Source organism: Miniopterus natalensis, chromosome 1 (genome assembly GCF_054644295.1).
Source record: "Miniopterus natalensis isolate mMinNat1 chromosome 1, mMinNat1.hap1, whole genome shotgun sequence".
NCBI lineage: Eukaryota > Metazoa > Chordata > Mammalia > Chiroptera > Miniopteridae > Miniopterus > Miniopterus natalensis.
The window spans coordinates 144,171,639-144,187,894 of record NC_142081.1 but is presented as its reverse complement, the minus strand read 5'-3'; the positions used below and the strand labels follow the sequence as shown (position 1 = coordinate 144,187,894).

At 39.8% G+C, this 16,256-nt stretch overlaps 1 protein-coding gene and 1 non-coding gene across 3 annotated transcripts in view; both read left to right on the top strand.

The window, feature by feature from the left end:
- The window catches only part of DAPP1 (dual adaptor of phosphotyrosine and 3-phosphoinositides 1), a 48,259-nt gene that overhangs the window by 19,475 nt on the left and 12,528 nt on the right, over positions 1 to 16,256 (top strand). For both annotated transcript variants that reach the window (XM_016223628.2, XM_087826460.1), the window contains exons 3-4: positions 810 to 943; positions 11,618 to 11,748. In XM_016223628.2, the coding sequence (XP_016079114.1) occupies positions 810 to 943; positions 11,618 to 11,748 (265 nt within the window). The remainder of the gene's footprint in view (positions 1 to 809; positions 944 to 11,617; positions 11,749 to 16,256) is intronic.
- LOC148094429 (small nucleolar RNA SNORA42/SNORA80 family) lies at positions 3,568 to 3,704 on the top strand. The gene has a single exon (XR_015716502.1). It is a non-coding gene; the product is annotated as a small nucleolar RNA SNORA42/SNORA80 family (small nucleolar RNA).

Here is a 16,256-nt window from a genome sequence, read left to right as displayed (position 1 = left end):
TCTGAGCTAAGGCACAACTGGAAACTCCTAGGAGAATTGCAGATCTGGCTGGACTAGAGCAGCTGTTCTCAAGGTGTGGTGTCTCCAGACCAGTAACATCACCTGAGAATGTGGTAGGAATGCAAATTCTCAGGCCCCACCCTGGACCTACTGCATCAGGAATTCAGGAGGTAGGACCCAGAAATCGGGGCTGTAAAGAGGCCTCTTGGTAATTCTGATTTCTGAGTCATGTGAAAGTTACAGCATACATTGTACAGAGAGGAGAGGAAATGTGGGGTTCGAATAACATATATATGTAATTTATTTAATGCATTGTCTCATTCCAAAAATGAGGTGGAAAATGACAATGGAGGAAATTTGATATTTTAGTCAGTAGGCAGTGGAACAGGAATGGGAGGAAAAGGGCTGGGCTCACATAAATAATTAAATAGCAGAAGCTGAATTCAGACCGACTCCCAAACAAGTAAGGGAGGAGGGCTGAGGACAGAGGAGAATGTGGGTAAGATGTGACCTGCCATTTCCATCACCTCTTGCCCTGGACTTTCTTAAACTCCCACTCCTTAAGGAGGTTAAAGTTCAGGGACTCTTTCCTCAAGTCATAGAATGCACAGGGAGTGAAAAATTGACAAGAGTACACTCTGCCAAAAGAAACTGTGCTTTAAAAATACCAATGGTTTCAATGATTGTGTCTTAATTCTTTGTTTTTAAGGGGATTTAATGGTGATAATCAATACTTAAGGTTACTATTTCCCTTTAGAAATGATATTCATTTGTTAAAATAACGTTAAACATTTCTTTTTCTCTTTCAGAGCCAAAGACTCTGTCAAACACTTTCATGTTGAATATACCGGATTTTCATTTAAATTTGGCTTTAATGAATTCTCATCTTTGAAGGATTTTGTCAAGCATTTTGCAAATCAGCCTTTGATTGGAAGCGAGACAGGTAAGCTCTGAGCACTTAGGCACTTGACCTATGAGCCACTGTTTCAGGGCGGAGGAGGAACAGGTGGATTTCAATTAAATACTTGTCACTTCTATTGAATTATGTGCATATGACATGCAATTGAATATATTTAGAAACTTTTTCCCAATTACTGTGCCATATGTTATATTAATAAATTATATACATAAATTTATATGTATTTCAGTGTTATCTTTAGGAGAAAACAATGTGCTTTGTGCAAAGTAAACAATTTTTGTTAGAATGTTATTTTAAGGATTGATTAAAAGCACACAAACAATCTCTTTAAAATGACCTATTCACTTTCTAATAATATATACAATAAACAAAGAAAGAACAAAGATAAAAACAACTTTTGGATTCCTATTAATTTATAGATATGGGTAATTTACATATTGGGGGGGCCCATAACAGATCATTTTGAGCATTCTTAAGAATAAAATTTCTATTTAAATTTCCAGAAAGATCACTAAATATTGAAAATATTGACTAGCAATTGCTGTCCTGAGGAATTCCTTCATTTCATCATAAATTTCTATTTGTCATGTCTTAGTTCCTTATAAGTTTTTTAATTGAACTTACATATGGCTAAAAAAATTTAAATTTACCTATTTGAGTTGTTAGAGTCAAACCAAAATATTCAAGTTGAAAATCAAGCAAACACACTATCTTGGTATTTGAATCATCAAAGTTTTTTGTCCCATTTAAATAAAGTAAAAGATCATCCCTATATTTGTGATATTGAGTCACAATTTTATATGTCTTAAATGATAATTCTCAGTTGATCAAAACTTGGACAATTCCAAGAACCTGTGGCACCGAGGAACTCAAGACTTAACACAACTTGTTGCCGTGAATTTGTACATACTGTTTTCTTGGTAAACATGGCCAGGGGACTTTTTGTTAACTTCAGTGTGGTGGGAAGAGATGCCACCATTGGCTTTTCCTTTTCTGCTATTTCTGTGGTCTGGATAGACCCTAATATGAATCATACAGTGTGGGGTATAGATGAAAAGCACAATGGAAACCACAAAATATTTGCCTACTTTATACTGACCACACAGGCTTATAATAGAATATTCCAAACTACAAAATTGAAGCCATATATTTTTTTTTTTTTCTGGTGGAAATTCTCCCCACCAGACCCAAAAATTACTTTACCATTTAGCCAGAAGTAGTTCTCATGAACAAATGGCAGGTGGAGATGTGCTTATTTCCATTACTACTTTGGCTTCGGCAAGCATTGCAGTTTCTCAAATCCCTTCACTTCTTCCTTTTTTCCTACTTGTATCCAACCCTACACTCAGTTTTGCTCAATTCTTGCTCACTGGCAATGGAGAGATTTCTGAAGCCAAAGACTTTGCTTTGTCTGCTTCTATTTTTGTCCTCCTTGTGCCCCTGGCCCTGGTACAGTACATGGCACTTCGCATGAATGAATGAACAGATGGATGGCTATGAATGGGAACTCTTTGTAGCTTTCAAAGCCATTATAATTGTTATCTTCCAACCTTCTCGTCTTTCTTCAAGCAAAGTCAGGTCCCTTCTTTTAAATTCTCCTCCTAGACTCTATTTTTCAGCTCCTTTGATCATGCTCTGTACTCTTTCCTGCACTTTCTTAAAGTTAGGAAAAGGTACCCATTCTACCAACAATTTCAAAACAATTTAAGATGAAAGTGAATGCAGAGCTTTTCAGCTGAACCTTTCTGGCACTGATCCAGTCACTAGGCAAGAGGATCACCTAAGACTGCTCCAAAGTAAAGGTTCCCTGACATTGAATTCGGGACAATGCTAAACTTCCCCATAAGCACACTAATCTAGCTAAAGAAGGTTTATGATTTATGCATTAGGGGTTGTAAGGATTTGTAATCCTGACTCCTACAGTAGTTTTCTCCAAAGCTAGAACTTGCTATATTATTATCATTATTTTATATTATTATAATTATTTTATTTACTGCAATAAAATTCAGGAAACTAAGTTTTAATGCTCTCCACTGCATCTCCTCTGTTCTATTCATTATCCAATGGGGAATTTGTTGCTATTTGAACCCCTGCTACAGAGCCTGGGTGCTGATGGACATGCACTTGACTGACTGGCTTCTTGCCCTTGAGTTAGATTCTACTAACTCTATGAAATATCCCTCTTATCTGTCTCAGCCAGATGAAGGCAAAGCCACTGAGGCTGGGAACAAGGGGCAAAACCCATGACAAATAAGTGTTCCATTTTTGCCCCTTTGAGAGTAATAAGCTTCAGGAAACTAGATAATGTGCTGAAGTCATGATGACTCAAGCCTAGAAGGTCCTCAGAAGCTAGAGTGAGCACTGTGAATGGAAACTGGATGCCACCTTCTAAAAATAGGTGTCTTCTTGTTCATTTAAGAATTGGCTTCTGGCCCTGGCTGGTGTGGCTCCATTGGTTGGAGCATCGCCCTGTACACCAAAAGGTGGCAAGTTCAATTCCCAGTCAGGGCACATACCCAGACTGCAGGTTTGATCCCCGGTCAGGTGTCTTACAGGAGGCCATGGATTGATGCTTCTCTGTCACATTGATCCCTCTCTCTCTCTCCCTTCCTCTCTCTAAAAATCAATTAAAAAAATTGGCTTCTGGAGCATGGTAATGGATTTATGGCAGGCCCTTCTCTGTGGGCCTCTCATAGTGTACCCATGCCAGAGAAAATTGCAACCTCGAACCATTGCCCAGCCTTCTTACCTATGGGCTGTGAGCACTGAAGGGGTTTGTACAGTGTTAAAATTTTTTTTTTACTTCTGATGTTGGCTCCCTGTGATCAAGACATCAGGAGACCTCCAGACTGACGATTCCTTGTGCACCATTAGATGAAGTGCAAATTCTTAAAATTTTTGTTAGATAAAACATGACCAGGGGAACATTTGCTTGCACCATGGATGTAACCCTGCCAGGGTTCTCACCTCCAGATCCTCAGAATGGGAAGGACCAGATGGGTATTTCAGGCCACTCCTCTCAGCCCAGGCCTCATTCAGGCCAGACTCACCCTGCCTGGCGAGTGAGTTTATTTAAGAGAGACCTTCTCGCCCGGCCGGGTGTGGCTCAGTGGTTGAGCATCAACCTGGGATCCAGGAGATCGGGGTTCGATTCCTGGTAGGGGCACATGCCCGGATTTCGGGCTAGGCAGACCATCAATGACTCTCTAATCTCCAGTAACTTTTCCGTTCACTCTAATTTCTCCTTATTAATACCCATAAACACTCTTAAGCTATTTCCAATTCTCAAAACCCAATCATTTCCTATGTACATCATAGAGGTATACAATGTCCCTCTTGCTTTACTTCCCTCAGCGGCTCTTCTATCTTCTAACATATTGCATAAGTCACTTTAAAAAAATCTTTGCATTAGTATGTAAACTCTTTGAGAAGAGGGATTTTTGTCAGTTTTGTTCCCTGGTATGTCCCAACACATAAAAGAATAATGCTGATAATTATCCACAACATTTCCTGTTGGGTGTCCCGTTACCAACGCCTGCACTGCAGCTTGCATGGCAACACCACAACCAGCAGACTCCTCACAATTAACGTTTATTTCCAAAGCTTATATAAAGCATGATTGGAAATGATGTTATGTGTTGTATGTATGCTCAGTAATGATTAAGTTCAGGATTTGCCTTTCATTTGTAATATTAAGATGTTATATAAAATGTCCCTTCATATTTGTTCATGGCTTCTAAATTCAACTCAAATAGGTTTGGAAATTTGAGACTTTTTCATATGTTTGGTCCATTATAAATTTTTACTCTATCCTCTTATAATTGGCTAAGTTTCTTATATAGTCTTGAAAATATAGACATTCTCTTTATGTTAAATTCTAAATATTATTAGAACAAAAATTACCTTTCCCATTCCTTTTTGTTTCTATTGCAATACTTAAGTATACAAAATTGTCATATATGATTTATTATAGGAATTACTATGTTGTGATTTTAATCACCTAATAGCATGAAAAATTATAATATTAGTCAAGTGCTTTATTTGTGCTTACCTTTTATAGTAATTGGTTCTCAGTTTTGAAGATCCTATCTAGTTCTTTCTTAAATGTCAAATTTCCACTTCTCTTTTTGTTTTGATGTGGGGATTCCCAACGTCTTGATAACTGCCACAGTTGTTATTATTTTATTTTGTGACACCAGCCATTTTACTCAGGTAGCATGTTAAAATAATTAAGTTAAGACTATTTTTAATTTGAAAATGGTGTGACATTTCTGAAAATAATTGGTGACAACTTGGAATTTTGCCAAACACGAGCAGGAATCGCTTCTTTATTTTTGCCAAAAATATATATTTTCTTAGTTTGTAATGAGGTATGTTTGAAAAAGGGAAAAACAAGCAAAAAAGAGAATGAAACCAACATTTGTGGAGTGTTTACTAAGTTCTAGGCATTATATTAGATGTTGTGACAAATATAAAATTCTTTAATCGTCTGAACCACCCACAATAATGTATAAAGTGGTCCCATTTTCAAATAAGGACATAAAAACTCAGAGGTTTAAGTTACTTGCCTGAGGTTGCACAGCTAGTAAGCATCAGAGCTGAGGTTGGAATCCAGACTAACCTAGTTCTAAAGTGTAGGCGCTTTCCATTCACCTTTCTCTCTCCTGAAACTGTTGTCATGGGGACACTGTAATAGAGTATTGCCGCAGAGCAGAATAGCCTTAAATGTATTTGGATGGGAAGAACCTCTGCTACAGTGTATAATAAGATGTTTATAGGACATGGCTGGCCTACAATATGTATTTCAGTCCTATCCCTCTGTCTCTGAAGTTTATAATAATATTTTTGGTTTGTAATATAAAGCCATTGTTCTAAAGAATGTAAATCAATTTGAACATCTGTCTTTGTATGTATTGCCATTTGAGAAATTATACTAGAAGAAATCTTGAAACAGAAAAAACTGACTAGAAAACATCCCCCAAATGCTTTGGCCTCTCTCATTCATGTCTCTCCAGAAAGGATATAAAACAGCTTATGTAAATACAAGAAGGGAAAATAAAATTTAAAGTTTGATGGAGGGAAAGAAAAATTGGAAACAAAGAGAAAATGACACCTGGAAAAAAGTACTTCAATTGACTATTGTACGTCTGTGGCAAACAGGACACACATTTAGTTACAAAGCATTCTTATATTTCTTGGCCGCCTATTTGAACTAGATTTACAGATGTGAGAATGGGAAGGGATTTCAGAGACCATTTAATTTCTTCTTTGGAAATGAAGAAACAGCCCTGGTGAGAAATGTTGAGGCAAAAACTCAACATCTTTTTTCCTGAAGCTGCCTCCCAAAGAACCCAGTTCTTTGAATTTTGATTTATACATATGCTCTCTTCCCCACAATAGGCAAGAGTACAACATTTCACATGCCATAGAGAGTTTCCACGATGGTGACCAAACCAGGGCTGAGAACAGTACATGGTGTAATGAGTAAACACATGAATTCCCAGTTCAACTCCAGTCTCTGCCATTCACCAGCTGTGTGTCCTCATGCAAGTTATGTAACCTCTCTGAGCTTCAGTTTCACCATGTTATAAAGTTGAGCTGATGGTGTAATAGTTTATATCTTAAAAGGTCATGACTTGCTCTGAAGATTGAATGAGATTAGGCACAGAAGTCATTTAGAATGATTCATAGCATGGCATAAATACGCAATCATTATTATTGTTATTTAATGAAGTCCTTTTGTGGTAATTCATTCCACAATATTATACACAAGAGCTGTACATTCTTTGGTATATCATGAAGAGTTAGTTTAGAGACAGCTGAATTTGTATTTATCAAATGTTTATGATGTAGTCTTCCAATTTTAAGTCCCTTCATATGTAAATGAACACAGTTGAACTACACCATTTTGTGATGGGTTATAGTTCATTTGCAGAACAAGTTGCAAAGAAGAAAGACAAATCTTTAATATTCCTATAAATTCCTCCTAGAAAGCCACTTCCATTGGCAGGAAGAGACAGAGCAACCCATCAGGTATAAACCAGTTGCAGAGCTTGTTTTCTAAGCCTGAGGTCAAAAATGAAACATGGATGGATGTGATCTTATTTTAATATAATTCATCAAATAGAGGTTGAGTGCTGACTATGAACTGGGCACTTGTTAGCCAATGACAATTTAGTGATGAATCAGATATCAACGTCACCCTCAAATATCTTACAGTCCAGCTGGGGAGCCTGATGGTAAAGCACTAGACTTAGTGCATAAAAGAAACTTAAAAACAGAAGTTTCCCTTTCAGGAGAGATGTGTGCTCCTGCACTACACTCTATTTCAGATATTAAGCCAATGCCTGGGGCTTGAAACTGTCCTTACTCTTCCTGCTGGAATACAAGATGAGCTCTTCAACGCAGTCTCCCGGTATTACACACAGAGTAGGTGTCCTGTAAGTTACAGTTCAGTCAAAGCAAATCGAAATGCCTGCCTGGGTCCTCCTCTCATCACCTCAAAAATGTACCTCCACCAAGCATTTCTGAAACCAGTTCAGTCAAAGGCAGGAAACAACAGTCTCCTTCATGTAGCTCAGAAATTGAAGTGAAACTTGCTGCCAGGTTTCCAAAACCTGTGGTTGCTGATCTTCCTCTCTCTTCTCCTTCTACCAGCCCTGCCTCCAGTTGCATTTTATCTGACTCTTCCAACCAAGTCCTGGAGTTAATTTGTTTTGAACATTATTAATTCAGAGTTTCTCTCCTATGGAGCCAAGGCACTATCTTGAACCTTGGGTGGAAATTATTATGAGTCTGTAGTGGCGTAACTATATAAGTTTATTTTTATTGAAAATCACAGAAACCAACCCTAACAAGTTGATTTTTTTTTTTTTTTTAAGAGAGGTACAGGGAGAGAAATGGAATTTTTTGGAAGGGTATTAGTATTCTCTCCTAGAATTTAAGGACAAGCTGAACAGCAATAAGCAATCAGCCCAGTGATCATGGCAACTCTGACGCTTTCAGCAAATTGAAATGCCTGCCTTGGTCCTGCTCTGATCACTTCAAAAAGCTACCTCTGCCGAGTCTATGGGGCTCTACTTCTGTATTGGGATGGAACTGTGTCTACACATAAGGAAATCATTGTAAGCCTAGCAGCCATGCCAACAAGTCTGTATATTGGCCCTTCCTTGGGCAGAATGGCCAACTAAGGAGACCTGCCTTTTGGGCCAGATTTTTATCAGGAGGTTACCATTTTATAAGTAGTTTATCATTTTCTTCATTCCACCATTCAATCTGGCCTCATTCATGGTTTTACTAGTTAAAATCAATTTATAGTCAATTCTGCTTTCCTGGTTGCCTCAATATCATTTCCTTCAGTTTAGCTTTTATTGGTTAAACTTAAGAAAAGTCTTTCAAAATAGAATTTTGATCTCCCCAGTGGAGATTTGGAGAGCCCCACTTGAAGCTGTTGCCTTGTCTTTGCCCCAGGCCAGGATGGTTGTGGACCTTAGAGGCTAGTCCATCCAAGCTCTTTCCTGCCTTAAACCTGAATTACTGAAACATTCATTCACTCACTCACCACTTCATTATGTGAGAAACTATCAAGAGGTAGGAATACAAAGATAAATCTGGAATCGTATCTGCTCTGAGGGGCTCATAGGGTTTGGAAACGTGCCTGTTGTAAAGGCAATGGCTTTATGATATCAGTGGTTACAGCACTGCAGGCTCAGGGAGCAACACCAGCCCAGAGATCCTTACATGGCAGCAAAACTGGCCCCTATGGCTGTTCTCTCCCTGGGACCGAGACTGTGGTGGGCAGGATAACGGCCCACTCAAAGATGCCCACATCACTGTCTGGACCTATGAATAGGTTGTGTTCTATGGCGAGAGGGAATTCAACTTGCAGATTAATTAAGGCTGCCAATCAGCTGGCAGCGAGATGGGGGAGATAATCCTGGACCATCCGGTGGGTCCAGTGTAATCACAAGGTCCTTATAAGTGAAAGACAAAGGCAGAAGAGGGAGAGCAGCGTGAGAAGACCCGGCCTGCGGTTCCTGGCTTAGAAGACGGAGGAATGGGGCCACCAGCCGAGGAATGCAGGCAGCCTGTAGGAGCGAGAAAAGGCAAAGGAACGGATTTGCCTCCAGAGCCTCCAGGAGGAAAGCAGCCCTGTCAATACCTTGATTTTAGATTAATGGGACCACTGTCAGGTTTCTGACCTTCAGAACTAGAAGATCATAAATCTGAGTTATTTTAAATCACTACACTTGTGATTTGTTACAGCAGCAATACGAAAATAGAGCCAATAAGAGTATGCCTGGGGGTATGTACACCTGGTTATATGCAAAAATAACACTGAGTAGGCACATCTTTCTAGAGCATTATTTAAAAAACTATTTTTGTAAGGAACAGGATAAAAAATTTAGCATCAACTTTGAAGATAAAGCAGGAGATTTCTCATTCTTTCTCACTTGTGAGTTGCTTTGATGCCTGGGCTCCAGTCCCCCTGTCCTCCACTGTCGGACAGAGGTGTTCAGGAGGCTCTGATATATCTTAGCACAGTAGTCAGTGACCACTAGACAATTTCCATTGTTACTCTTAGCAGAATGTTACACATTTGTTCTTTTTAATGTAACATTTTAGAATTTATGCTCCCAAAGATGAGAACACTGGACTTTCATTTAAGGATTTAAAAATACTCTATAGCAAAGAATAATAACATCTAACATTTTTATAATCCTTTTGCAAACACTTCTTTATTGGTGCTTAAAACAGCCTTATGAAGAAGGGGTAGTTACCCTCACCTGTCAGAGGAGGAAACAAAAGCTAGAGGGACTGTCCAAGGTCAACAGGTACTGAGTGGCGGTGCTGGCTCTTCCTGGCACTAGGGTGATGCCAGGCACATCGCTGGAGGTGTTTCTCGGGGGTAGGTCACATAGGTGCCAGCCCCAAATTCATCAAGCATCTGCCATGTTACAACTGTGTTCACACAGCCCCGAGCCTGCACAGCGGCTGCTCTTGATTTAGGTGTCGCTGCTTTCATTATGACTGTAACGCTGTAACTGGCCCTGTCCTGATATGACTAGATCTGTTCTCATGAAGGGATCACATTGACAAAAGAGAGCACTGACAGTGTGTCAGGATGGGACTGGGGCTTTTCTGATAACTGCAAAAGGCCGTTTTCATTGTGATCCCAATGCCACCGAAGTGAGCTAGATGCAGAAAGAGGAGGGGACCAGAGTCTCCCATTCTAGGCTGGGGCCGAGATCAGAAACCCTCTTTGGGCCGCTCTCAAAGCTCCTTTTCACTCTACAGCAGTGAGTTATCGGGGCCCAGGTATCAGAAGCCCCGGTTGTGTTTGTACAGAGAGTACATCGTGGGCACTCAAGCACCGTAGAAAGATTTTATTATGTTTGTAGGTTTATCATTATTAATAAGAGTTTTATAACTACAGAGGAGGTATTTTTTTTTCCCCCATGGCCTTACTCTCACTCCAATTCAAGGTCCATACTTTCTATAATTTTTCCAATTACCTTTTCAAAGGAGTCCTTCTGCCCACCCATATAAATATCACCCTTGCCCATCTCCATGCTTTTTGCTCTCTGTTCCCTTGCCTTGCTCTATTAGTTTGTTCAAAACACTTCTCTTACCTGACATTTTTCCTCCCAATTTTTTTCTGTCTCCCCTGCCACAGAGCAGATGCTATATCTCCCTTGTTTGCTGTTGTATCTAGACAAGTGCCTGACATATAGTAGAGCTCAGTAAATATTTGTTGAATGAATTACTGCATTCTTTCATCTCCCCCAGGGTCTAGTACAATCCCAAGCCTGCTGTACAAGAGACCCTAGTAAAGTAAAAAGGAAGAAGCCATAGCAAAGGGGAAAAAACTCTTCACTTACTTTTTTGTAGTCAGAGTTTCTAGTTTCTGATTGACTTTGAACTTCGGGTCCAAAGCTTAGAGTCGGAACTGCTCCCAGCCCCTGAGAGATGTGCCCAGGCCCTCAAAGCCTGGCCCATGGGCTGACCTGTTTTCCACCTGGACCACCCTCCTTTAGACAGGAGTGAATATTCACAGTATGCTCACATAAGATACACAAAGGCTTTGGTTAGTTTTTCATTAATTGGGTGGTGGGTGCCAGTAGAGAGAAGCTGTGAATCCACTTTTTTGAGATCCAGTGATTTGTTATGAGTTTGCTCTAAAACTAGTAAGAAATAGGGCAGTGGAGTAATCCTCCTACACCCCAGGGCATTTGTGGGGTTTGTTTTCATGGCTTTTGTAAGTCTACCTGGAAAACTTCAGTTATTGCTTATGGCCTACATCGATATCACCTCTTCTAGGAAAGCTTTTCTGAAGTGTTCCATGGAAAGATTTCTTCTTCAGGGCCTCCGGGAGTCACCAGCCTGCTTTGTTCATATCGCTGACATTGGTCTCTTACCCTGCTCATTTGAATGACTATTTGTTAAGTGTTATCTATTGATAGTTCTCTCTGAGCACTAGGAAGCCAGAGTCATCTCATCACACTTCATATCTCCAGTGTTCAGCTTGAGTGCCTGGCACATAGTGATACGTACTCGAAAAATGCTAAGAAAATAAACAAGTGACTACATGAACAAACAAGACACTACAATCCAGCCACAGTTATCGGTTGTTAGCATCTGGACCTTCTTTCTGGGGAAACTATTTGAATATGTGTGTGGGTTTTTTCCCTTCATCAGGCACTCTGATTGTTCTGAAACATCCCTATCCAAGAAAAGTGGAAGAACCTTCCATTTATGAATCGGTCCGGGTTCACACAGCAATGCAGACGGGAAGAACAGAAAATGACCTGGTGCCCACTGCACCTTCGGTAAGTGGCATCTATCTGATGCAGCTCTCTTACTGTCCAATAGCAATAAAGTGCAATAAGAATGATATACTTTTCAAGGTATGTTCGTTCACATAAAAATTCTAACTTGGGACATAAAACCTGGAAAGAGCATAAGGTTTGATATCTATGACTCAGGTCATCTGGTTCAACATAAATTGTAAAAAAAAAAAGCAATGTGATTAGATGTTATTTTTCCTAGTCTTTTTTCCTTCACTGAATGAAGGGTACAGACAGAAAACACTTGCCTTCTTTGTAACGCGTGCCATTGCACAGTCTGAGTGCACCCAGAGCTCTCATTGTTCTTCTAAGAGTCCACTTCTGTTTGTTCTGTGAGCTGTGACCCTGCAAAGATTCCTCTCCAGCACTCTCTGCCCTACATTATGCTCGAGGCTCCTCTATTCTTTTTCTCTTTGTTTGCTGAATACTCCTGATGTAAGACATCTGGATGTATGCAGATGATAAATGAAACAAAGAACTAATTCTAAAGAGCAATCATTGCTCTTGAAAAATAATCACTTGGAGATATTCACCTACAATTATATTAAAATGTGTGTGACCTTTCTGTGTCTGCAGTATTTTTTCTACTCTGCCATCAGAGACATCTCTCTTAAAAAACAGCCACCTGACCATCATGGCTCAACAGTTGAGCATCGACCTATGGTCTAGGAAACTGAGGTTCAACTCCCGGCCAGGGCACATGCCAGGATTGCAGGCTCGATCCCCAGTCAGGGGCATGCAGGAGGCAGCCAATCAATGATTCTCTCTCATCATTGATGTTTCTATCTCTCTATACCTCCCTTCCTCTCTCTGAAATCAATAAAAAGCACCAACAACAGATTCACCATATGACCTTCTGGCTTAACATTCCTCTGTGGTGCCCACGGTCTTCTCAGCGGGCCTGGACCCTGCTCACTCCTCGGGCCTCGCCCCATGCTATGCCCACACTCACGCTGTGAGCCTGCCTCTCAACGACATGCATTTCTGATTGTGCTCCTCTTCCATGCCTGCATCTGAAATGCTACCAACACCACACTGTCCCCTCATTTTACAAGACTTGCATCAGGGATCAGTATCTTCCAGGAAGGCTTCCTAGCCCCTCCTCGGTTCCTGTAAAATGCCCCTCTTCTGTGCTCCCAAGCACCCTCTGTTCGCTTTATTCGGGACTTGGCATACTGGAGGCTAACTACCTGCACATGGGCCTGCCCTTCTCAGCAGCCTGACACTGCTCAGGAGAAGAATCAGACCTTGTCTTTGTAGCTTTACAGCCTGGCCAGGTTCACAACACCCATTACATTCTTGTCACTAGCTGCAGCTACTCAAAATTAAATCCCTGGAAAATGGTTAAGAAAGATGTTTCAGCTTTGTTAGAGTTGGAGGGGGAAGCATCAGGCCTCAGAACTAAAGAAATTTAGGAAAACAGGACAAATCACCATCAAACCAAAAAACAAATTAAGACCTACCTTCTAATTCTTTGTTTTCCAGCAGGCTCGGTCATTCCTAACTTCCCTCTTTACCCATCCTTACCCCATCACCAGTCGCTTCAACATCTCATTCATTTGTGCTCTCAGTTTAACTTCACATCCTCCCCTTTCACCCTTCTTCTAAAGATCTCCACTCAAGATCAATCGTACCATACTCTACTAAGTGTGTCCTTTATCAACAGTAAAATGCAGGTAATACCCAATTTGAAGAGTTGGTGTGAGCATGAGATGCAGTATGCTTAGGAAGAAGTAGGCCACTTTAGACCAAACCCTGGAAGCCTTATTACTTATCTTCTTTGCTCATTCCAGATATCAGATGAATTACCTGCCCAAGTGTCTAAATACGGTCAAACATAGGAGGTTTTGTATAATGGAGTTTTTAGTTTTTATTTTTAAATATGTCATTATTGATTTCAGAGAGAGGAAGGGAGAGGGAGAGAAAGATATAGAAACATCAATGATGAGAGGGTCATTGATCGGCTGCCTCCTGCATGTCCCCCACTGAGGGTCAAGCCCGCAACCTGGGCATGTGCCCTGACCCAGAACCGAACCTCAATCTCCTGGATCATAGGTTGATGCTCAGCCATTGAGTCACACCAGCCAGGTTATAATAGAGTTTTAAAAACAGTGGTGAGTGAGTAGTTGAGAATGACTGCACTCACACTATATAATGAGAATTCCTGAAGTTTCCTGTGCACTAAATAGACAGAAAATTATAAGGTTTCTAGTGGATACTGAACAGTTTCTTATTGCCCCTCACTAAGGAATGATTGATAACTGGACCAGCTGCCTGGGGAAATAGTTCTGGTAGATCAGATGCTCTTGTTCCTTATGAAACATGAGTTCTCATCCTTCATTGTTACCACCAGTGCCAACATGATACTGTACCTCCATCTCCAACCTGAGAGCTCTGAGGGCTTCTGGATGTCTCTCTTCCCTTTTTGGGATGCAGGTCTTGCATAAGCTCTGACACTAGAGGAAGAAAATTTAGTCTTATTTACAGAAAAAAAGAACTTCTTGCTTGAAGTGAAAATGAAAGCAAATGTCCTATTGCCCAGAAACGTAAATGCTTGTGCAGCAATGTTTAACGTCCTTTGGCAACTGCATTTGGGGAAACTGCTGTTTATATATTTTATAAACAACATAGGATTGGTTTCCTGAGGATGAAATTTAACTAATTCACTTATTTAAACCTTTTCTTTTTAAATTGACTTTATTGGGGTGACATTGGTTAATAAAATTATATAGTTTTCAGGTGAACAATTCTGTAATAAATCATCTGTATATTGTATTGTGTGTTCACCACCCAGAGTGACATCTCCCTCCATCACCATTTATCCTCCTTTTACCCTCTTTTACCTCCCCCAGCCCTCCTTTCCCTCTGATAATCACCATACTGTTGTCTGTCTATGAGGGTTTTTTTGTTTTGCTTAATCTATTCACTTTTTTCACCCAGACCCCCACCTCCTCCCCTCTGACAGCTGTGAGTCTGTTCTCGGCATTTCTGAGTGTGTTTCTATTTTGTTTGTTAGTTTATTTTGTTCATTACATTCCACATATAAGTGAAATTACCTGATCTTTCTCTGACTGCCTTATTTCACTTAGCGTAATACTCTCCAGGTCCATCCGAGCTGAGACAAAAGGTAAGATTTCCTTCTTTTCTAAAGACAAGTAGTATTCTATTGTGTGCCACAGCTTTTTGATCCACTCATCTGCTGATGGGCACCTAGGTTGCTTCTGAGTCTTGGCTGTTGTGAATACAATGAACATGTATGTATTCTTCCAAGTTAGTGTTTTGGGTTTCTTCAGATATATTCCCAGAAGTGGAATCACTGGGTCATAAGGCAGAGGCATGGTTATTCACGGATCGAATGTGCTAAGTGAAAGAGCAACAGGGTAAATACTTCTCCACTTACTGAGATGGCTAAGATGGCAGGAGGAGTGGGTTTGGGGGATGGGAAAGAGGAGTTCTGTTTTGAACCTGGGAAATGTGAAATACCAGTTAGTTACGTTGGTAGGGATTAAGTGAGATAATGTATTTCAAGTGCCTAACATAGAATAGGTCCTATCTAAAATGTTAGCTTCCTTAGCTTTCCTTTTGTGGTATTTGACATTTTTAACAACTTCCTTCTAAGATTTCCGTTCCCTTGGCTTCTGCAAGAACTTTCTCTCTTTATTCTGTTATCTCTTTAACACATTTTATAGTTCCTTTTCTTGGACACTCCCCTTGTATGTTTGCCTTTTTTAGTATTTTGTCTTTGAAGTTCTTCACACAGTTAACACTTGACTGCCTATCCCAGCCTTTTTCTTGAATAAAGATTCTATATTATATATATGAAACGTACATATTATATGTGATAGGTTCTTCATTGTAAGTAGGGTTAGAATGTGCTTGTTTAATTATCTATGGGCATCTTCCATGTCATTATGTAATCTTCCTAAACATCATTAAAACAAATTCTTAAATATTCCAATATTTGGATACACCATAATTTATTTAGTTAATCCTCCATTATGTTTTTACATTCTGTTTTTGGTGGTTATTAGAGATTTGTTGAAAATATACATGTCACTTATTATTTTAAATAATTTCAAACTTACAGAAAAAAATTTCAAGAATAGTACAAAGATTATATCATACACAAGAATAAACCCCAGGGGTGGATGTGGGGTGAGGGGGTCAATGGGGTAATAAAAGGGGACATCTGCAGTACTTTCCACAATAAAGATAAATTTTTTAAAAAGACAATAAATTCAAATGGATTAAAGACTTAAATGTTAGACTCGAAACCATAAAAATCCCAGGAGAAAATATAGGCAGTAAAATCTCAGACATTTCTCATAGCAGTGTTTTTCCTGATATATTGCCTCAGGCAAGGGAAACAAAAGAAAAAATAAACCAATAGGACTACATCAAACTAAAAAGATTTTGCACAGCAAAGGAAGCCATCAACAAAATGAAAAAACAACCCACTGAATGGCAGAACATATTTGCCAATATGTTGC